General features: G+C 43.6%; 1 protein-coding gene across 2 annotated transcripts in view; it reads right to left on the bottom strand.

Annotated features, from left to right (window-relative positions):
• LOC144933144 (transmembrane protein 132D-like) overlaps positions 1-23,926 on the bottom strand; it is a 453,645-nt gene that overhangs the window by 217,058 nt on the left and 212,661 nt on the right. For both annotated transcript variants that reach the window (XM_078857732.1, XM_078857733.1), the window contains exon 4: positions 7,218-7,413. In XM_078857732.1, coding sequence (XP_078713858.1) covers positions 7,218-7,413 — 196 coding nt within the window. The remainder of the gene's footprint in view (positions 1-7,217; positions 7,414-23,926) is intronic.

The following is a 23,926-nucleotide window of genomic DNA, read 5'->3' as shown; positions in this document are numbered from 1 at the left end:
CTATGTATCTTGGTGATATCTGTCTGCTAATATGTCTGTCTATAGTTTTCTGGTTAGATTTTATGTCGCTATTTCATTATACCTGATGATGATTGATTGTGTTGCAATCGAATGTCGTATTCTATTATTTAATTTAATTTATTATTTTATCTTTAGACGTGACTTAACCGAAAGAAACAAATAATAAGTCCTGGGTAGACTTACAGACAATCCTGGGAAAACCAGGGCAGGTGGCAACCCTATTTAAAATGTGCACATAGCGTGTTACTTGTAAATTCCTGCTCAATTGAGAGCATGAGAGCACTTATCTCTTCGTTAGAGGCCTCAGGAAGTAGTGGAAGTTCCACATTTCTATGGTGAGGGTGAGATTTTCCATTGGACAACCACTGTTGATTTCTCCACAAAGTGGTACTTATCTTATTGATCATAGGCACACACGTCTGAGTTTAACCCTCACGTACAGTGAGGGAACAAAGAATTTGATCCCCTGCTGATATTTGTACGTTTGCCCACTGACAAAGAAATGATCAGCCTGTAATTTTAATGGTAGGTTTATTTGAACAGTGAGAGACAGAATAACAACAACAAAATCCAGAAAAATGCATGTCAAAAATGTTATAAATTGATTTGCATTTTAATGAGGGAAGTAAGTATTTGACCCCACTGCAAAACATGACTTAGTACTTGGTGGCAAAACCCTTGTTGGCAATCACAGAGGTCAGACGTTTCTTGTAGTTGGCCACCAGGTTTGCACACATCTCAGGAGGGAGTTTGTCCCACTCCTCTTTGCAGATCTTCTCCAAGTCATTAAGGTTTCGAGGCTGACGTTTGGCAACTCGAACCTTCAGCTCCCTCCACAGATTTTCTATGGGATTATGGTCTGGAGACTGGCTAGGCCACTCCAGGACCTTAATGTGTTTCTTTTTGAGCCACTCCTTTGTTGCCTTGGCCGTGTGTTTTGGGTCATTGTCATGCTGGAATACCCATCCACGACCCATTTTCAATGCCCTGGCTGAGGGAAGGAGGTTCTCACCCAAGATTTGACGGTACATGGTCCCGTCCATCGTCCCTTTGATGCGGTGAAGTTGTCCTGTCCCATTAGCAGAAAAACACCCCCAAAGCATAATGTTTCCACCTCCATGTTGGACGCTGGGGATGGTGTTCTTGGGGTCATAGGCAGCATTCCTCCTCCTCCAAACACGGCGAGTTGATTTGATACCAAAGAGCTCCATTTTGGTCTCATCTGACCACAACACTTTCACCCAGTTGTCCTCTGAATCATTCAGATGTTCATTGGCAAACTTCAGATGGGCATGTATATGTGCTTTCTTGAGCAGGGGGACCTTGCGGGCGCTGCAGGATTTCAGTCCTTCATGGCATAGTGTGTTACCAACTGTTTTGTTGGTGACTATGGTCCCAGCTACCTTGAGATCATTGACAAGATCCTCCCGTGTAGTTCTGGGCTGATTCCTCACCGTTCTCATGATCATTGCAACTCCACGAGGTGAGATCTTGCATGGAGCCCCAGGCCGAGGGAGATTGACAGTTCTTTTGTGTTTCTTCCATTAGCGAATAATTGCACCAACTGTTATCACCTTCTCACCAAGCTGCTTGGCGATGGTCTTGTAGTCTATTCCAGCCTTGTGTAGGTCTACAATCTTGTCCCTGACATCCTTGGAGAGCTCTTTGGTCTTGTCCATGGTGGAGAGTTTGGAATCTGATTGATTGATTTCTTCTGTGAACAGGTGTCTTTTATACAGGAATCAAGCTGAGATTAGGAGCACTCCCTTTAAGAGTGTGCTCCTAATCTCAGCTCGTTGTCTGTATAAAAGACACCTGGGAGCCAGAAATCTTTCTGATTGAGAGGGGGTCAAATACTTAATTCCCTCATTAAAATGCAAATCAATTTATACAATTTTTGACATGCGTTTTTCTGGATTTTTTTGTTGTTATTCTGTCTCTCACTGTTCAAATAAACCTACCATTAAAATTATAGACTGATAATTTCTTTGTCAGTGGGCAAACGTACAAAATCAGCAGGGGATCAAATACTTTTTTCCCTCACTGTATATTTGAAGTCTTAACATTATGCTTGCAAGACACACGCTTTTCTAATTATCTCACCAATTTGATACATTTATATATTCCACTGTGAAAACTTAGTTTTTCTCATTCTGGTAGAAACTCATTAATCTAAAGACCAGAATTTGTTCTATGGGAAACAGATCATTTTTGCAGCCAGGCTCTGTGATTGAGAAATTCCCTTCCTCGGTCTATTAAGGAATCTGAGTCTGTTACACTTTTTAAAATCGCATCTTAAAACTCACCTTTTTTACAGCATGCATTTTCCATAACTTGGGCTTCATGTAAAGCCCTTTGGGGCTTGGGCCAATTGTGCTATAGTTTATTGTTATTACTGTCATGCTGCACCACCTGATTGGATTAATATCTTATTTACGTATATTTTAATTTAAAACATTAACAAATGCCAATAATGTGTGAGTTTTGTCAAACAATATTACGGTTTCACGGTGAAGTCCATATCTACATGGGCACTGTGTATCAAAGAGTGCAGCCACAGGTTATTGCATGATCCAGTCTGTTCTTTAATATGAAGGTATAATCACAGTCGAGTCTGCATGCGGTGTGAGTGGACTAGTGGCCACGAGAAGTTATGACAGGGGAGTTAGCCTACAGTGTGAATGCACTAGTGGCCACGGGAGATAATGACAGGGGTGTTATCTGTGAGTGTGAAGAAACCGGTGGCTACGGGAATGATCGAGAAGGGAGCCCGGTCAGGTGACGGAAGAGGACGGTAGAATCTGCTGGTGGAGCGAGCATCCAGAGTCAGCGAGAAGGTTCGGGAAGGTGGGCATGGCCTCGGTCCGTATATAAGGGAGATGTGCGGGAGACTGGGGGCTGTTGCAGTGGCGTCTCTGCTTGTGTCAAGTGAACGTGTCGTCAATTAAGTGCTATCTCGAGAGAAGTGTGTTATGTCGTATTTACTAATGTATCTATGTTGAACTTCTTTCATATCGTACGTAGCTACCCGTACTAATCATTTGCGGGAAAGGACAACAAATGAAACACAAAAAATTGTTCTAAAGAAATGAATTTTACATCTAGATAAAAAAAATGCATATCTTCAGTGGCTTCCTAATATCGGAAGGAAGAGTGTTCCAGACGGCCGCAGAAGCACATCTGAAACCGCGCGATGCAGTGGCCATCTGCTTTTTGATACCTAGCCAAAAGCCAATGTGAGTTTAATCATATGCTCCCCATACATAGTGACACTAAACCGATAATTGACACTTGTTAAATCCAAGCACTCGACACTACAATCGGTAACACCATTTGAGCAAGGAGAATATCCCACGTGTTTCCATGAAGAAATCTCACTGCATTGCTCCCTGAGCCACGTTGCACTGATATCATGACGAGGTCTGAACGCAAAAACATCCATGATTGCTCAAATTGGCCACTAGATGGTGAGAAAGGGCCTCCTTATTGACAATAACACCAGGTGAAAATAATGTAAATACACATGCGATCTATAAATGCATAGAAATACTTCAACAAAACCTAAATATGGTAATGTAAAAAATAATAAACCGTATTTTTTTGGTTCATGTGCATGTTAAATAAATGGCAACATATAGCATTGTTATGTGAACATTTTAGCGCAGCTCATGCAAAGGAATGTTTGGTATAGTTATATCTATTAACGAATTATCAGTCAGCAAGTGCAGCCATATCTGGAGAATTACATTTAAAAAAGTAAACGAATGTGCACAGAATCAGTATGCCTCGAATTCTACACAGCAGTTAACATTTAAAGAAACACCGTGGCAACAGTAAAGGGGTTGATTGCAATGAAACATAAACATTTGCACAACATAAGTTGTTTTGGCATGAAACATGTGTGAAGTAGTTAGTGCGCTACATAATTAACCTGGCGACCAGAGTTAATTTCTTGGTCGAGGCTAACATCAGAGGCGAATAGGCAATATTTTAATAATCTTTAGCATGTCCAGCATGTGATTGTCATGAATTGACGATCAATTTGGAGAGAAACAGTGGCAAGATGGTTAGCGCACTGCTGGAATGCACCTGGTGACTCAAATTGTGTTCCTGGCCACGACTCACATTCGCGGAGAGTGATATCTGAATCAGTTTAGGCCTCTCCTTAACAGTAACTAGAGTAGTGAAGTATGGTTAAACAGCATTCATGACTGATATGGCACCGGAAGGCCTTCATTCAGCAGTGATCTGAACAAAGGGCTTTGAGTCATGTATATTCGTTTCATAATTATTCAACGTAAATATTCAAACTCTCAATGGCACGGTGCGATCACTTAGAACCAGTGGGATCATTGTGGCATCAGGTAGGAGGCAAAAATAAATTGGTAGAACGTTAGCACAAAGGTTACAGGCAGAAAACGGAAAGGAAAATGTCTGATCCTCAAATATGCCTACAGGGGGAATTTCGACATTAGGATTATTTTACATGTTATGCACACTGCTGAAAAAAATCTGTGCATCTTGCAATTAAATGAATACAAATCACGCGATACTTTCAACGATTGATGTATTGTACTAGAATTTAATTCGTAAGTGAAATACTGGTTGTTATTTTTTTTAGATAAACACGGTCAGTCAGACATCACTGCTCTCGTAGATTGAGAGTTGAGCTATATATTGCAGAATAAGTGGTTATACTTGACATATGGAATGGCAGACAAAGCAGTAAACAACCCCGGTGGGGTAGCCAAGGTGTGAGAGGCCTTCTTCCAACAATGGATAGAACATGGCTGACGATGATGATGAGAGCTTTTAGTAATTAAGTATTTTCCATCATGTCTGACAGTCTGACACACAATGACCGAATGTTTAAAATTCTCACGTATTATGTGCTAATATTTCAACAGCACAGTAGACAACTCGACTGCTTAAATACCTCTCTGTAATAGGTTGGAATATATATCTTAAGTAGGGCTTGCTTGTAATAATGGTTGTGAGTTTAGTGTCTGAGTTGGCCAGTTTTGAACTAAAATAATTGAGTGCACCCAAGTTTAACTGTTTTTCAAATATGTAAAGCTTTCCACCCACATCTAATGCAAACACTTAATAGTTCAAGAAGGGTGGGCAAGCCTTTGCTCTGTACGCTTCATCATGCTTCGTGATATGGCCTGCACTTGAGCTGCATTATGGCAGTGTTCTCACGAGCTACGGTGGTGCCACACTACATTATGAATGGCATCTTACATATGTGACTCTATGTGACTGCTGGCTAAATGCCCTGGCCAACTTTACTACAAATAAGTATCCAGAGTGTTGCATGCCATGCAGGAGATGAAAGGCAACCGAGTGTGATACTGGTTGCAAACCCACTACCCTGTGTAAAAAGGCCAAGCAACTTGAATTATCCTGAAGAACTTCGCCCCAACAGCCAATCAAGTCACTCAATACCGGGTCCTTTTTGTGCTGCTGCATATTCCACTATTTACATCCTTGCGAAGTTGACATAAGCTTTGCATTTATATGGTTAAAACATGTGTCGAATTATATTGTTTAATTTTTTTATACATGAGAATAGTGTACATTGCTTCAATAATCTACCATTGGATGAAGGCTTCTCCTGTATTTTCAGCTTGTTTGACCATGATTTAACCATGTTGGTCAGTGTGGATGTGTGAAGAGAGGACCAAAATATAAATTGCCACTTATGTTAGCTATGGCTGTGGACTCAGTGGCTCGGTGGCGCAGCGGCTGAGTTCATAGTGCAGTACGATAACCACTGCGCCGCAAATCCACCACACCCCCGTTACTTATAGAGGTTGTAAAGTTATAATTAACCTGTAGTCTGTTATCTACGAAAGCTGGCATATGATGAGTGATTCGTGCTGGTGTTTGCTTAAAGTATCTGCAAAAAAACAGTATACACATGCACCACTGACACAGAATATCCCTTCCACTGATGGAAAATGGTATCAAAAGTGTATTAAAGGACTATTTATATATATTTATTTGCTTATTACATTTGTGAAATAGTCTAACCAATATGTGAAGACAAAGATCATATTCGGGCAGATGGTTTTAATGAAATCCTATTAAAGTCGACAAAGCATACAAGGGGTAGGTGAGGTCAACACCATTCCTAAATTACTGACTCCCCATTGCTGACGATTAGATATTGCAACCAGCTACTCATTTTAAGGTTGGTACCACTTACAAACAATGATATACATGGCTTGTAATGGGCCCAAGTCACTTGCTTTGCAGCACAGTGTGTTGACTATTCCACCACCGCTCCACCCACAAAACATGCTACTATATGCTTTTCTATATGTAGCTGAAATTTAAGTTACCTTGCTAAATATATTTCGTATATTAAGAATTTGAATCTGAAGCAATAATATTTTATTAAATCTCTTTACCAGGAAAAGGTAATACGTTTTCGCACGGTAAATTTTAAGCATGGTACTCACTTATGCATTGTTTCCACAGCCGGTTTTAACTGTGCTGGCTCAGTTAACACTGTCCCCCTAGGCTCTCTTCATGCTCTCATCTTGCCCTGGACCACATGCTCTGACTGATTCTAGTCATAAAGTCACGGAGTCAATGTAGAAGCAAATTGTGCGTGCTGCAGCATCACTTGCTATGTTTAACGTCCCACCTTTATTAGTGTTGAAACTAAGTGACGGATGAAAAAATAGTTTAAATCAGGGGAGAGGGAGGTGGTGGTGGAAGGGATTGAATCTCCTTGCTGAATTGTTGTATGCCCTGTCCTTTAAATTTAACACCTATCATCTTTTTCAGTAACACTGTCTAAACCGAAACAAATTGCATATATATATTTTTCCCTTGCTTAGGCAGTGTTATCGATGAATGTGTTGAGTTATGTGTTGTGCTTTTGCAACACTGCCAACGCAGTATTAGAAAATAGTCCCTTTAAACTAAGGTCAGACCACAGGGCTGCGAAGCACACCCACGAATCTCAGCCATAGGGAGTACAGGGTGAAATGGGGTGAAGAGGAAGAAGAGGCAGGGGCCGAGCCCACAGAGCCTAATTTTCTCAAAAGCATGGAGGGCACCCCAAGCTTCAACTACTGGGCTACTCCTAGACTATTCCTGGGCCTTCCAGGGCCAGAAACAGCTCAATGCCCATTGGTCGTGGAAACTAAGCATGAGACTCATCATCTCGAGTTAAACATTACCTTCGGGAAGGGGATAATAGTGGTGAGGTTAAGCTGTGTGATGGTGATCTCCGTCGTGACCTGGCCTGGCTGGGCCTCCAGGGGCAGCCCCGGCGCAGAGGAGCCCACGTGCCAGAGGATGCGGCGCGTTACCGTCTGACTGGTGATGTTCTCCATCTCGAACACCAGTTGTGCTATCTCGCTCTTCTTTGCTATGCTGCTCACCACAGTAAAAAAGCAAAGCATGAAATAACACTCTCATTAGTAATGTGGCTCCGTGGTCCCATTGAGACGAAGCAGTCTTTGACAAAAAGGCCCGGTAATCAGAATTTAAAAAATGCCTCCAAACCCAGCCTTGGTGTGACTAATGGACCCATAAATGTGGAAGTATTTTTGTATTATTACATGCACAGTATTTCATAGCCACTCGCCAATGTCCTCTCTTAGCTACACACCTGGATGGGCAACTTTACAAAAATGTCAGAAACCACTAAGTCGTTCCGAAATATAGTCGCAATGCCAGCCATTAAATTGCACTCCAGTCTGCAATTCCAAAAGAATAAACGGTGAAAATTACTCCTAAATGAGACGACCATGGTTGGTTTGCAAATTATGTTTGGGAGGCACATTTGTTTCTCCTTGACTTCAAACTGGCAGAATGTCTAACTGGCATAGCATGGGAAATTAGCATAACAACATTGGTTCCATATATTATATTGTGTGAAGACTGTATTTTAATTCTCACAGGAGCTATAACAAACTTTCAGAATGAAAGTTGGAGTTTAAGCCCAGTTGAATTAATCCTTAAAAGGTGTTTTCTCATTGAGTAAAATATATAAATAAGTGAAGTTAATATAAAAGTACACTGTAACTTCACCATAGAATTTAAATTAGGCACATTGAAATGTTCAGAAACCTCAGGGACGTATGGTATTGAAATTAATATACTTACCATAAATGAGCCTTCAGGCAATGTATTAGTCAAATGGCCCAAACCACATATAGCATATTCTTAGGTTTTTTCGGTAAAGTCACGTAGGTAAAACATACTTATAATAAATTAATTGTTTTAAAATATATATATATCTATCAATGAAGGAACTAGATATATCAATATAAACACGAAGACACCTAGTGATTGTACACAAATGATGGAGACAAATCACCCAGATATTTTACTATCTTCCTCAACAATGCTGAATATTCATTCACGTAATGTTTTGTGAATTATTTCAATTAAAATAATTAGTAAATTAGTTAAATAAACATGATATTCGACAAGGAATCATTGCAATGCATATATACATGCAAATATTTATTCAACAGAGATATCCAAAATAAAACTATCCATATATTGAACTCCTGATTGTTACATTTTAAATGAAAAGTGGTGTAAAACAAAGAGCTAACATGTTTGCTAACCCAACCGTGAACTACATAACCAATTGCAAGTAAGGTAAAAGGAAATATAACAATATAACAACGTTTGTGATACTGTGATACTGTGTTGGCAGCGGTAGTGTGGGGAGCGGTAGAGCAACGGTTAGCTCTGTGCGATTCCCGCTCATGGCCAACAACAGTGACGATTATCTGAATCGGTTCTGTGCCTCCCCTAGGTCGACTCAGCCTCACATTAGTACCTGGGGCAGTGTGTATACGTCGCCACTAGGAAGACAAAGGTTGCCAGACGTGGTGCTGGCCATTCACCACCTCATGTGCGGTGTCAGCCTTCATAGGTGCTTGCTAACAGCACTTTCCCCAACAGTCTGTTAAGGCTATATGTGGGATATTTGTCTTGTTTGTAGTGGTGCACAAGCACAAAGACAAGAACTCAACACATTTCTTCATTATACTGCACTGAAGGGACATTGACAGATCTCTCTGATATGATTAAAAAATTAATTATAGTTATTCACATATGCATGTCTTGGACCTGCAAAGATAACTAAGGTATGACTTGATGTCCAAATAGACCACTCACTATTCATTATAAAAATACATCTTACAGAAAATACAAAATACGTCTTGCATTTAATCAGAAGCAACACAATAAAAAATAATTTGTATAGTATTCAAACATACCAGTTTAAATATTTTTACATTTCTATAGTATTTACGAGACAAAAAACGCTAAACTCCATGTTACAAAGTCACATCTACTATCAGTGGGTCACAGTGAGCTGTAGAAGCATGCTGAGATAAATGCCATGGCAATGTCCTGACATAAGCTATGTAGATACCTAGGTCCCTTGTGCAAAACTGCCTGGATTAATAACCACTGTAAATTTAAGTGTAAAGATGCCTTGAGCAAATTAAATCTTTCACTGTTAGGATTACTATATTTTACTACTCCTGGAGCTACTTCAATTTGTAAAATACTTTTGGACAGTAAAGAAAAAAACATTTAAATCAATATCTATATTATTTAGTGCGCAAACCTTTTCAGCCATTTCTGTCAGTCTGCATAGCTCTACCGAGGAATAGCGTAATAAAATTACGGTGATTCTCGTGGCCGGGCCCCCGGTGGAAGCGGGCCTGCTCGCCCCGGAGGAGTGAGGGGGACTTGCACGTGCGGCAGATCAGCCGGTTCTGCAGAGGGAGCATCCAGCAGGGCAGAGGAGCTCCCGGCGGCTGGAGCCGGGGAAGCAGAAGACGACGGCGTTTGGAGCGGTGTTAGTAGTTGCGCGGCATCGAAGGGTGGAGGCACAGACTTCTGCTGAGGGTCCACCCCAGCAGGAGCACACCCCGGCTCGTCGGACACGTTACACACTCGGACCCGGCATTGTGGAGGTGAGATGGAATAGCGCAACACAACAAAGGGCTTGAGGCGTGACGGGTGGACGAACTGGCACCAGCGGCCCCACTGAATTTGTACGCATTGGGGCCGGACGACGCGGACAATCACGACAGGCCCTCGCCAAGGCTTGAATTATTTCGGTGACGTTCCCACCGGAACATGAGGGCAGTGGAACCACGCCTCGTCACCCGCACTCCACACATGGCGAGAAGTACGCAGACCTTGTAGACGTTCATTAGCCAATTGGCGTGAATTAGAATGTACCCTGGAAACTTCCCGTGCTTCTGGATGTTAAAGCGAACTCGAATCAGAAATTTTGGATGCAGTTTTAGTAGGTGCTACAGCACGCTACGGAAGGAGAGGGGTGACTCAGAGTCCCCGCACCTCCGTGAGGCGAAGCGATGTCAGGCATTGGATGGTGGCCCATGAATCACCGCCATCCGCTGCATCGCTTGGTGCAGCGTGGAGTGCTCCGCTGGCAGGATGGTCACTAGTGCAGCCAGGGTGTCGTCGTCAAGGGCTGCTGGAAGCATCCTTAGCGACTCCGCCTCCGTCCACCCCGTCATCTCGCAATTGGTGAGGAAGCGCCGCTGGAAGACGGCCCAATCTCCACCAGCGGCGCAGAATTTTTTCAGCACCTGCAGGGGCTGTTGTCCGTCTCTCTTGGTGGGAACTCCGCCGCTCCCCCCTACCAAGATGGCGGCCCCTTGTGCCGGTCACGCCGCTGGTGATGCGGTGGTTCCCGGTTGGCGGGAACTTTGGACGGGAGCCGTGAAGACCTCCTGTTGCCGGAGATTTTCGGCGGGAACTCCAGAAGCAGCGGCGGGAGCTGCAGCCCCACGTGGCTCCGTCCTCTCCTTCTCAGCAGCAGCCTCCCCGCGGTGGATTTCGTCCAGGATGGTCGCGGCCGTGTGGAGGAGCTCAACCAGGCGTGAGTGCGCCGCTCGGAGCACCCTCCCCGACGGCGGTGAGCCATCAGTCAGCCAGCCGGCGTGCTGCTCAACCGGCAGCGTGTCTCCTCCCTCCTCTCGGGCTGCCAACCCCGGGGCTGTTGCGTCGTCTTCATCCTTCTCCGGAGAGCGGATACGTGTTGTCCGCCTCGTTTCCATATATGCTATATTTAGTTCAAAAGTTTTTACAAATCGGACCACTTCTAACACCAAATGTAGTGGGTACAAATGGAGAGAGAGGCTTCTCTGGAGGCAACACGTTTATTATAAGAACAACAACCTAACACAAAGGGGTATCTGCCCCTTCCTCCAGGTAACCTAGGGAGGTAGTCCCTCCGGGCTAACTAGCCCTAACACAACTGAGGGAGGCTGTCTGGACTGGACCCCGGCTCGGGTCCAGGTCTTGTCTTCGGGGCTTCTCTTCAGGGTGATGGCTTCATGCCTTCAGGTGAACAACAGCCCCGGACCCATTCAGGGGTCCGGCTTGTCTAATCATTCCCGGGGCTTCCTCCGCCCCGAGCCACGCCTCCCTTCTCGATCCTTCGAGAAGTACCTGGTACTGGTCCTGTGGTCCCCCAGCCCCCTCTTTCGGAGCCCCATGACCGGTACCTCTGGCCACTAGCCTCTGGATTCATCCAGAGTGCCATGGCCCCCTGCGAACCCCTTCACCGCTCCAGGCGCTCTCGCCCCCTAGTCCTCAGGGGCTGACACTGAACATGGAGTGCAACGCCGGCTTCACATGACATGGAGTGGCATCCACCGAAGCCACTACACATGTGTTCGTGTTAGTCCATATGTGTGTGTAAGTCCATATGTGTGTGTGTGTGCATTGATGTGTGTGTGTGTGTAAGTCCATATGTCGAGGGCAGTACCGTGGGGGGAGGGCGAATTCCAGAGGTGTGGACTCGAGTCATGTGACTTGGACTCGAGTCAGACTCGAGTCATGAATTTGATGACTTGCGACTCGACTTGGACTTGCATAACAATGACTTTGTCCCACCTATGAGATGTGGACTCGAGTCATGTGACTTGGACTCGAGTCAGACTCGAGTCATGAATTTGATGACTTGCGACTCGACTTGGACTTGCATAACAATGACTTTGTCCCACCTCTGGCGAATTCCCATTGGCTTTTCGTCCCATGGTGTTTGTAACCACCACAGCGGCTAAATGGGGGCTCTGGACTTGTGCAAGGGGCTAGTAACCCCTCGACCTTCAATTAATTACCACTAAACCACGTTTAAAATATCTAATGAATAAGCTTGTGCCGGAGGCCCCAGGGAACAGGCGTCTATGACGTCTCCTGGCCAAACCCCATTTGGCAGAGCCCGGAGATTGAATCCTTACCCTCGGGGCTCCTCCAGAAACAACAGAAAACCACTATGTGTGGCCACGTGGAATGTTTGAACGCTCACTGTGGAGGAGAGGCTGTCACTCCTTTGTCGGGAGCTGCACCGGTACCGCCTGGATCTCTGTGGTATTCAGGAGGTCCGGTGGACTGGCTCTGGTTCCTGCCACTATGAGGGGTGGACAATCCTCTACTCGGGGCAGGAGACTGCCAAACAACAGGGTGTGGCTCTTCTTCTGAATAAAATAATTAAGGGGGCATGGGAGCGTGGTGGTGAGGTGTGGGAAGCTGGAAGCCCCAGGCTACTCTGGGCTCGCCTTCCCATCAACCAGAGGCGAGGAGTGGTGGTAGTGGTTACTTATGCCCCCACTCAAGATGAACATCTGTGGAGGGATGCAGGCAAGGCTGATGAGTCAGATGCCTTCTATGACCTCCTGTCATAGGTGCTAGCTAAAGTGAACCCTCAGGATAGAGTAATCTTGTTGGGTGACTTCAATGCCCGAGTTGGTCATGATGCTGGCATCTGGTCTGGAGTAATTGGAAGGCATGGGCCAGATCAGCTCAATAACAACGGCAGGAGGCTGCTAGATTTTTGTGCAGCCCATGTGCTTGTAATTATCAACACGCTGTTCCGGCAAGAACATCTGCTGGACTACATAGTGACGGAACAGCGGATGTGAGCCCATGTCCTTGACACCAGGACCTACCATGGAGCTGATCTGCCCACTGACCATCGACTTGTCATCTGTAAGATGCGCTTGCCATTCTTCCACTCCGGTGGTGGGTGTCCAGCTAGGACCCCATTCAAACCCATAGTGGCCTGGTCTCAGTGAGCTGGTGAAAGTTGCAAGCGATAATTTCATCATCGCTTGCGGATGGGGTTCACATCGTCCCCCACTCCTACTGATGTCGAGGAGAAATGGGCAAGGGTTTAAGACTGTGGCTCATGCAGCTGCAATGGCTGCTTTGGGTACATGGTCCAGACCTCCCCAGAGACCCTGGCTGACAGAGGAGGTGTTCAAGCTGGCTGAGAAAAAGCAACAGGTCCACTCTCATCGGCTACAGCATCCCACGTCGGAGAATGAAGAGGCCTACTGCAGCCTTCGCTTGGAGGTTCGGAGAGCCATGAGGCGCTGCAAGGATGGGTAGTGGTCGCGGATTGCTGAGTAGATGGAGTCTGCCTCAGTGGCCCGCGATCACAAATCCCTCTGTAATTCCATCAAAAAAGTAACCTGCAGTGCCGCACCTATTACCATCATTAGGGGAAAGAACGGTGATCCAATCTCCAACTCCCAGAAACAGGTTTGCAGATTTTTTTTGACCATTTCTGTGAGGTGCTGGGGAGGGGAAATCCTCACCCAGGAAAAGAACATGGGATAAAGTGTGGATGACCCTGCCAAGGCTGCGGTGCCTCAAATATTAGAGGAAGAAGTCACCCCCTGTAAGTGGCTGGCTGAGGTGCCATCTGTTGAGGAAATACTGAAGGCGATCCAGAGTCTCAGACCAGGAAAGGCACCAGGCAGAGATGATCTCCAAAGTGAAATGTTGAGAGACGGTGGCGTATGTGCACAGACTGCCCTACATAACAACAATCTGGACGACTGGACGGGCTCCACAGGATTGGAAGGATGCCCTAGTGGTCCCCCTCTTTAAGAAGGGGGACCGCACAGACTGTAACAACTACAGGGGCATCTCACTCCTCAGTGTGCCGCAAAAGGTCCTGGCATGGATTATTCAACATCGCCTTGCTAGGAACACTGAGGAGAGGCTTGCGGAGCCCCAATGCGGTTTCAGGAAAGGGCGGTCCTGCACAGATGCCATATTTTCTGTCCGTCTGCTACAGCAGAGGTGTAGGGAATTCCAACAAGACCTACATCTCTGCTTTATTTACCTGGTCATGGCCTATGATACCATCAGGTGGCCTGGGCTCCGGGTTGTTCTTCATGCTTTCGGAGTCCCTGACCTTTTTGCTCATGAACATTAAGGACATTCATGATGGTGAGCGGGCCCGGGTAAAACTATGTGGCAGGGAGTCAGAGCCATTCCCTGTACACCTTGGGGTGTGACAGATATGTCCTCTGGCTCCCACATTATTTAACATATATTTTGACCACGTAGTTCGTGAAGCCTTCAATGGCTGTACCAGAGGAATTTCCATCTGTAACAGATACAATGGGAGGCTAAACGATGCCCGGGTGCGGTCAAGGGATGGATCGCTTTTGCTCAACCATGTTATGTATTACTCTTTGGTTCTTTCGGTAAAGTCACGTATAAAGATAAAATAATAAATTAAATAATAGCATACGACGTTTCGATTGCAACACAAGCAATCATCATCAGGTATAAATGAAATAGCAACAAAAAGCTAACCAGACAACTATAGACAGATATATATGCAGACAGATATCACCAAGATACATAGAGAGAGAGTAACACATAGGCACAGAGAGGGAGATCGTCTCTGTGGCGAGGCCTTAAATAGACAGAAAGGCGGGGGCAGAGAGAGGGAGGGGTTAGAGAAAAAATTAACATGTCAATGAGTACGGCGACGCGTGGTCAAGTACGCAAGCTTCAACATTAGGAAAGAGGGAGAAAGAACACACTAAATTAAATAACCTAGCAAAATATCGAAATGTTATGTAATACAACACAGAGTCGGTCAACACACAATTAACGCATAGCCTGGTCGATTATGTATTTCAAAGATTGCTAAGTTAGAATTTAAGTGTGAAAATTCCAAAGAGAGACAATACATGAAAACAAGAGGAATGGAGACACACAGACAGAGCAGAACATAAGAACGACAAAAACGAGTGGAGACAGAAAAAGTACACTAAATACACAGACAGAGAGAGAAAACAAAAAACCCAGAGAGAGAGAAAAAGATAAACTTGAAACTTCCCCGTAGAAGTGGTTCGATCTTAAATTTGGAGCTTTCGTGACTGCAGGAATTACTCTTTCGTTCTTTCGGTAAAGTCACGTATAAAAATAAAATAATACATTAAATAATAGCATACGACGTTTCGATTGCAACACAAGCAATCATCATCAGGTATAAATGAAATAGCAACAAAAATCTAACCAGAAAACTACAGACAGACATATAAGCAGACAGATATCACCAAGATACATAGAGAGAGAGTAACACATAGGCACAGAGAGGGAGATCGTCTCTGTGGCGAGGCCTTAAATAGACAGAGGGGCGGGGGCGGAGAGAGGGAGGGGTTAGAGAAAAAATTAACATGTCAATGAGTACGGCGACGCGTGGTCAAGTACGCAAGCTTCAACATTAGGAAAGAGGGAGAAAGAACACACTAAATTAAATAACCTAGCAAAATATCGAAATGTTATGTAATACAACACAGAGAGTCGGTCAACACACAATTAACGGATAGCCAGGCTATGCATTAAGTATGTGTTGACCGACTCTTTGCTAGGTTATTTAATTTAGTGTGTTCTTTCTCCCTCTTTCCTAATGTTGAAGCTTGCATACTTGACCACGCGTCGCCGTACTCATTGACATGTTAATGTTTTCTCTAACCCCTCCCTCTCTCCGCCCCCGCCCCTCTGTCTATTTAAGGTCTCGCCACAGAGACGATCTCCCTCTCTGTGCCTATGTGTTACTCTCTCTCTCTCTCTATGTATCTTGGTGATATCTGTCTGCTTATATGTCTGTCTATAGTTTTCTGGTTAGATTTTTGTTGCTATTTCATTTATACCTGATGATGATTGCTTGTGTTGCAATCGAAACGTCGTATGCTATTATTTAATTTATTATTTTATCTTTATACGTGACTTTACCGAAAAAACCAAAGAATAATTCCTGCAGTCACGAAAGCTCCAAATTTAAGACCATGTTATGTATGCCGATGATCTGGTGATAGCTGCTCACTCAGAGGAGGAGTTGTAGGCGCTGCTGCTGAACCTGGAGCTTGCCACTAAGAGGTGGGGCCTTACCATCAGCCCCACCAAAACTAAGCACCTGCCTGGGTATTTTGTACCACCGGACAGTCCACCCCCACAACTCTCAATTGGTGATGGGGCAGTTGTGGAGAGAGTGGAGAGTTTCCCATACCTGCGCAGTGTTCTCATGACCGGCTCCAGTTAAACAGCAGAGGTCTCACTTAGAATCAGTCGAGCGGCATTATCTTTTCATCGGTTGCATAACGCTGTGTGGAAGTTAGCTGGTCTCTCGCTCCGCATGAAGCTTCAGGTCTTCTCGGCCATGGTCATTCCCTCCCTTCTCTATGCTTGCGAAACGTGGACCCCCCGAATGGAACATCTTAACCAGTTAGAAACATTTAGGCTGGCCTGCCTACGATCCATTCTGGGTTTAACCAGGCTGGATTGTGTGAGCTCACAAATCCTTGAAAGATCTGGACAAAGTCCCATCGGTGAGCTCCTATGGCAGGCAAGGCTGCGTTGGCTGGGTCATGTAGCCCGCATGCCCAGCCACCGTATGTCTAAAAGCTTTTGTTCGGCCGGATCGAGGGGGCTAAATGGGTGCGGCACGGGCTAGAGAAGAGATGGAGTGATGTGGTAGAGGAGGATGTGGAGCTGAGTGAACTTGCCGATAACTGGTACCAGCGGTGTCAAGATCGGCCTCTGTGGAGGAGGCTCATGAAGGATGCTTACTGGGCAGTTGGAGGCAGTCGCCCTCCAACAACACCGGAGGGCGGAGGAGCGATGCTCACAACAACGAGCGGAACGCCATGTGGCTAAAGCACAGCAAGTTGGGACAGTAGGGGGCACAGGTGGAGCATCAGCCAGTCATCTTAGTCAGTCGACCCGTGGCACCTGGGTCTGCCCCGTGACCTCCTGCCAGCAGGCGTTCGACACTTCACATGGCTTCAAGGTGCACATGGCCTGGCACAAGCGTCGTGGTGATGTCACCGCCACTTAGTGGTGAATGGTGGTTGTTATTGTTGTGTGTGTTTGTCCATATGTGTGTAAGTCTATATGTGTGTGTGTTTTCATTTGTGTGTGTGCGTCGATATGTGTGTAAGTCCATGTACGTGTGTGTGTAGGTCGATGTGTGTGTGTAAGTCCATGTATGTGTGTGTCTTAGTCGATATGTTTGTGTGTGTAAGTCCATGTGTGTGTGTGGGGTGGTCGATGTGTGTGTGAGTCGATGTGTGTGTGTGTGTAAGTCGATGTGTGTGTGTGTATTTTTCGCCCGGGAAACGCCGGGTACTTCCCGCTAGTTGTCTATCAAACCGAGACACTTGAGAATCACTTATTTTCCAGAATTTGATTGATAGTGTGCACATGTGGTCGATTACAGATACACATTTCCTAACCCCTGCTTGATCCAATAATCTTCTCGAACAATTTTAAATATGCATAGCTTTGGTCAATCACCATCAAATCCCAGTTTTAATGACATTCCACTTCAGTTTTCTCTATCATTACCCAACAGTTTAGATTGCCAGGCAGAAGACAACAAGAAAGGGTTGTACCTCATCTGTCATTAAATTATAAATAGGAATAAATGCTTTGCATATTGTAATTATCCATTAAGACTGTCACTAATCATCTTACTGCAATCAGTAGGGCTGCCATTAATAACTACCTATTATTGTCTATTTAAAAATCAACTCTCGATCATTGTTGACATCTCATTCCTGATAGAAACTATTTTTACAAGGACTTTAATTTCTTGATGACTGCCAACTTATTAGACATTCTTTGCCCATGTAAAACGCATCAAGCACGTTCTCATTGAATCCTTATACCCAATAGTACATAATAAGAACGTGATTACAGAACACATTTTAAATCTTACCTATGAAAGTATTTTTTGTCTGTCTGTGTGTCTGTCTCTCTGGCTGTCTGTGTGTGGACGAAACTTGTAAAGGATTTGACTCGCGAACCGTGGGGTTTATGTTTTAAAAAGTTCACAGGTACCACGCGATAAGCCCCATGGTGAGCCAGCGCTATTCGAATTTTGCATCTGTCGACTTTAAAGTAATTATTCCCTTTAATTATATTACTCTGCTGAGCGCGCGCCAAAGAATGCATCTGAGCATGCGTGACAAAGCCGAGCCATGGTTGCTCCTATAAATGCACATGCGATCGGTGGGGGCCGGGAAAAATTATCATTCACGTTAAAAACACAAAATAAATACACACAAGACTGAGGTAAATTCTTCACAGTGTCATGTCCTCTTCCCCCCCCCCCCACCCCAATGTGTGCAGTTACTACTATAGAGTTGGTAGATGCTACTACTATAGTCCGTAGATAACTACTGTAGAGCGGGCGGTGGGGGGGGAGAGCGGGTTAGCGGCCCAGCCTGCCAAGGTGCCACCTCGGCCGGCTGGGCAATCTAGGCGAGGCCGGGGGCTCTGCACGGGACTAAGCCTCACCACGGCACTGTTAAGTACTATATTTTTGTTTCTTTCGGTAAAGTCACGTAGATAATGAAATAATAATAAAAATAAAGTGAATAACAATAAATATAGTAAAAATAATAGAAAAATAATAAAACTAATGTAGACTGTAGCCTGGTTCTTAATTGGAGTAAGTGTACTGGCAGTCTATAATGCAGACTTAGCCTGGTTATTAAGTTTGGCGAGTGTACTGGCAGTCTATAATGTAGACTGTAGCAATGGTTATTAAACTCGGTGAGTGTACTTGCAGTCTACATTATAACCTGGTTATTAAGTTGGTGAGTGTACTGGCAGTCTATAATGTAGAATGTAGCAATGGTTATTAAGCTGGGTAAGTGTACTGGCAGTCTACATTATAGAGTTAGTATAGCTACTATTACAGCCAGTACACACTGCTATAGAGTTAGTATAGCTACTACTACAACCAGGACACACTGCTATAGAGTTAGTATAGCAACTACTACGGCCAGTACACACTGCTATAGAGTAAGTATAGCTACTACTACGGCCAGTACACTATGCTAAAGAGTTAGTATAGCTTAATTTGGAGCTTTCGTGACTTCAGGAATTACTCTTTGGTTCTTTCGGAAAAGTCACATATAAAGAGAAAATAATAAATTAAATAATTGCATACGACGTTTCGATTGCAACACAAGCAATCGTCATCAGGTATAAGTGAAATAGAAAACAAACCTAGTATACTTAGAAATATAATGCAATACAACACAGAGAGTCGGCTAACATAACAGTCAACACCCTACCTGGTTGATTACGTTCTTCCAGAGAATGCTAAATTTGAGAGAGAGATAAAACATAGAACCGGAGACATATAGACATACATATAAGCAGAGAGATATAACACAGAGATACATAGAGAGTGACACATACATAGGCACACAGAGAAACCACGCCTCTGTGTCCAGGCCTTAAATAGAGAGAGGGGGGGGGGCCGAAGAGAGAGGGGGGGGGGGGTAGAGAAATTAGCATGTCAATGAGTGGCACGGAGTCAGTATTCACTTCTATAGAGTTGGTTGATACTACTATAAAGTTGACTGATACTACTATAGAGTGAGGAGATACTGCTATAGAGTCAGCAGATACTACTATAGAGTTAGTAGTTACTACTATATAGTCAGTAGATACTACTGTAGGGTCAATAGATACTACGATACAGTCAGTAGATGCTACTGACGAGCCAGATACTATTGTAGAGCGAGATACTACTATAGAGTCACTATGTATTAATCACTGTATTGTATGTAGGGTGTGTAGGTATATATGCCTACGGGGGGGGTAAAAATATTTTTTAAGGGGGGGGGGGGGAGATCGATTATTTTTGGAAACCTTTTAGATCAACTATTTACCCGCCACTTTCTATTACCTTTTCATTCAGGACTTATTCAAACCTCTTATTATTTGGTTGATGGACAAATTGACAGACAAATGGAATGCCGGGCTTTCACAATCGCTTAGTACTTGTGTATGTATATGTCATGTTTTTAAGACAAGTTTTAAAATATATTGTCCCCCCCCCCCCCCCGGGCAACGCCGGGTACTTCCCGCTAGTATTCAATAAAATGAAGATCGCTGTCATAAGCCAATATGAGAGAAAAAAATGTAATTCCAAAGTTTACTTCATATTTTTGCAAGTCGCACACATGCGACCATTGATTCAACCTAAAAACAATTGAGAAAAAATGTTCTATAATTTTTAGAACGTTCCCAATATATACAATTAACATTGGCTAATATTCTAGGGGGGTGAAGTAGTGGAGCAGTGGTTAGCACACCCACGATGTACCCAGTGTCCCGAGATTGATTCCTGGCCATGACCAACATCAATGCTGAGTAATATTTTAACTGGTATTGGCCCTCCCCGAAAGTAACCCGCACTGATTAGAGTGTAGAGGTATTGTAAAGAAAATCACCTTGACACAGTGCGGAGAGGCCTATATCTGGCAGTGGATTTACAAATTCCTGAAAATAATGTTATTACAGAGCTAATATTCAAATTGAGTTATCTAATAACATTCTTTCAAAGCACTTGGGTGCATCACCTGTTAAAATATACGGATTTCTCAATTCACCCTGCAAATTCATCTTGGTTACGACAAATTAAATTATATATGAATGTAATTCCACCCATTACCGACATTAACAAACATGATTCTTACAGCCGATATATAAACTATTGCCATCTTTGTTTCCCTTTTGATGAAGTGTTTGAAATTACTTGAATTTATTTTACAGTTCAGAGACACCAAAGTGCAGGTGAGAGTCTGGCTTCACAGCAACTATACTATCCCGATGCACCTAAAGAGATCTATGGGATTAGTGTACCCTTCCCTTGTGTTCCCATGCGTTATAGCTGCAAGGAGGTGCTTGCTTGTGTCACACAAGCTTGTGACCATGGTGGGGTCAGTCCTAAGGAGGATCACGGTCCTGTGAGTTCAACAATGCTGTGGTCAGCACAGCATCACAGAGCGTGACATTCTTCAGTCGTGGCATTAAGATGGATGGTTTGTCCTTTTGCAAGCACCGGGGGCCATTCTGTCATTTTGTAATGCCATCATAACGTATTTTATTTACCCATAAAATGAGACTCAAAAATACTTTTCATGAGGATCCTGCTTGGGATGGCTGGAAATTCCGATGTATTAATTTACAGATCTAATTTACTTATTCATTGCTTATTTTCATACTGCATTCCAGCACTGTAAATGGGTGTCCACAGTCAGTCGATTGGCAAGTAACATGAGCAACCAACAAGTAAGGCTGCACCTTTACCTTTTGTTATTTATTAGACTCAGAACATGTACTTTGTACTTTTAATGACACGTTTTTAAAGTATTATTTTCTTCCGATGGTACTATCGGCATCGCGTCACCAGGTGAAACATCCTTTTGGAACTCTCATAGAGCAGTGCATCCCGTCGTGTTAGAGAATGGCCGAGGGAAGAGGATATCACGGAACTACCTCAGAGATCCGCTGATTTAACCTCTGGTCCACACAAAGCATAGAGCACGTCCCACTCACTGTGTATGACATTGAAGTTTATCACACGACAGCCAAACAAATACCGATAATCCTACTCGTAGTCTCCACGTGTGTTGGGCAATGAACCCAATTTCTGCCCCCATCTTTGGATGCAGGAGTGCTGAGTTGGTGCTTTTTTTACCCTCTCCCTTTCTTGTGGTGTATGCCTTGTACTGGGCCCTTGTTGTGTTGCAAGAAAAAGTTTTTAAAAAGACCAGGGATTTAGTGAGCTTAAGTGCAGAACAAAATCTAATGTGATGTTGTTTTTTGTACGATGAATGGTGACTAGGTTGAGATTAACTCACTGCACATTAGGACATGGTTTAAACAGAGGCAGCTTCCTGGAATTCAAACTCCGGATATTTTAGCAGTGCCAGCCCAGTGCTCTCAAGGCTGAGTCACCCAGCTATTGCACTGTTAAATACATTTTTATTTTCTGTGAATGAGGTGACCAGATGACATAGAGGTCAGAACACTGAGTCAGTACTGTTGATGTTATGGGTTTAATTCCCGGTTTCACTCACCCATGATTAAACTGGATTCTCTGTTGTAGCAAATTAATGGTCTCAGCATAGTCACCAATGAGTGCACACACAAAAAATCCGATGACATGATATTTGTGTATTTTACTTAATTTGTCTAAATCCCGCTCTGTTAATTCATTTATTGTCTTAATTGTCATGCAAAACAATCTCAGGGCAGAGTGCATGGAAATAATGAACCTGATTGTGTAAAGGATAAAAATCCCATTAAGAATGTTTCTTAAGTCCTGTAAATAATCTGTGATGTAGCCATCCTCTGACACTTGTGCCCACTATTCTGGGATTTTTCATTGCTTGACTGATGCTGAGAGTGCAATTGGGATAAACTGGAGGTAATTTTTTATATCTTTTTTTTTATGTTTCTGGTCATAATCAAAATTATCATGAAAATACAAATGTATCTTGACCCTGCATCGTTTAATGCCATTTCTTACTATGCATTTGGACCAGAGAGAAAACAGCATAACAATTGAAATCCGTACACAATTAAACCCCTCCTAAATTCTGAGTCTATTACCACCAGAAGAAGACATCCAATGCAATTTTTTTTTAAATAATTGTACATCCAGCCCATTGGCTGCAGACGGCTCTAATTTAAGCTGATCTAAATCAAAGTATTACGGTTGACCAACGATTCTGTGGAAATGTTTAATCAGCATTTTACTCCACTGTTTAGTCCCATTTTAATTTGAAATGAACTCAATTAATGGCTTACACTGTGAAGAGAAATTAATGCTCACTCAAAAAAATCTGCAAGCCCCCCAGTGTGTTTTTCTTTCATATAGGAGTATTTATCTGAAACTACTTTCATCTGGCAACAAAACTGACACCTTTTTTTTTTTTACAAGGAGTCATGTTTGCATTGACCACAATACCTGCGGTCGGAATGCAAACAAAAACACAACTCTGATAATGTATGCACTGTCCTTGAAATTGGTTGGTCCACACCCGAGACAGCTTTTCTTAGAGCCCAGTCTCACATGGTGTTGGACCCGCCTTTTGGCGTCATCTGGTCCAACACCATGTGAGACTTACACACAGCAGATAATTTGCCTTTTGGCGTCATCTGGTCCAATACCATGTGAGACTAGGCTCTAAGAAAAGCTGTCTCGGGTGTGGACCAATCAATTTCAATGACAGTGCATACATTATCAAAGTTGTGTTTTTGTTTGCATTCTGACCGCAGGTATTGTGGTCAATGCAAACATGACTCCTTGTAAATAAGGTGTCAGTTTTGTTGCCAGATAAAAGGCTAAAAAAACAATTATCATATTTTGCTACTGGCAAAAGTTGGTTCCAATGGTTACTTTAAACCTTTAAATAGCACAGCAAGTCCAAATTCAAATAGAATTCCTAAAGATAATGCAGATGCTATTCTTCCAAGTTAATATAATTTTTGTATTTTTTTATACAAGTGGTGAGGTTGTTCTAATGTCTAATAGAGTCATAGTTTACACGTTCTAATTCATTCTCAGCTTCATTATAGGAAACACGAAGTTCATGAACTTACACACAGCAGATAATTTGTGAAAAGGCACAACAGTATGCAATAGTATTATAAAACTATGCTATTGTGTGTTGCTGGCTATTGCTAAGTAGCTATTTCTCATTACCAGATTTCCCCTTCTGCATAATTAATCGGTCGCAATGCCCCTTTGCTGAGATTA

Source organism: Lampetra fluviatilis, chromosome 6, assembly GCF_964198595.1.
Source record: "Lampetra fluviatilis chromosome 6, kcLamFluv1.1, whole genome shotgun sequence".
Lineage (NCBI taxonomy): Eukaryota > Metazoa > Chordata > Hyperoartia > Petromyzontiformes > Petromyzontidae > Lampetra > Lampetra fluviatilis.
The sequence above is the reverse complement of the archived record's forward strand: the minus strand, read 5'-3'. Positions and strand labels throughout refer to the sequence as shown.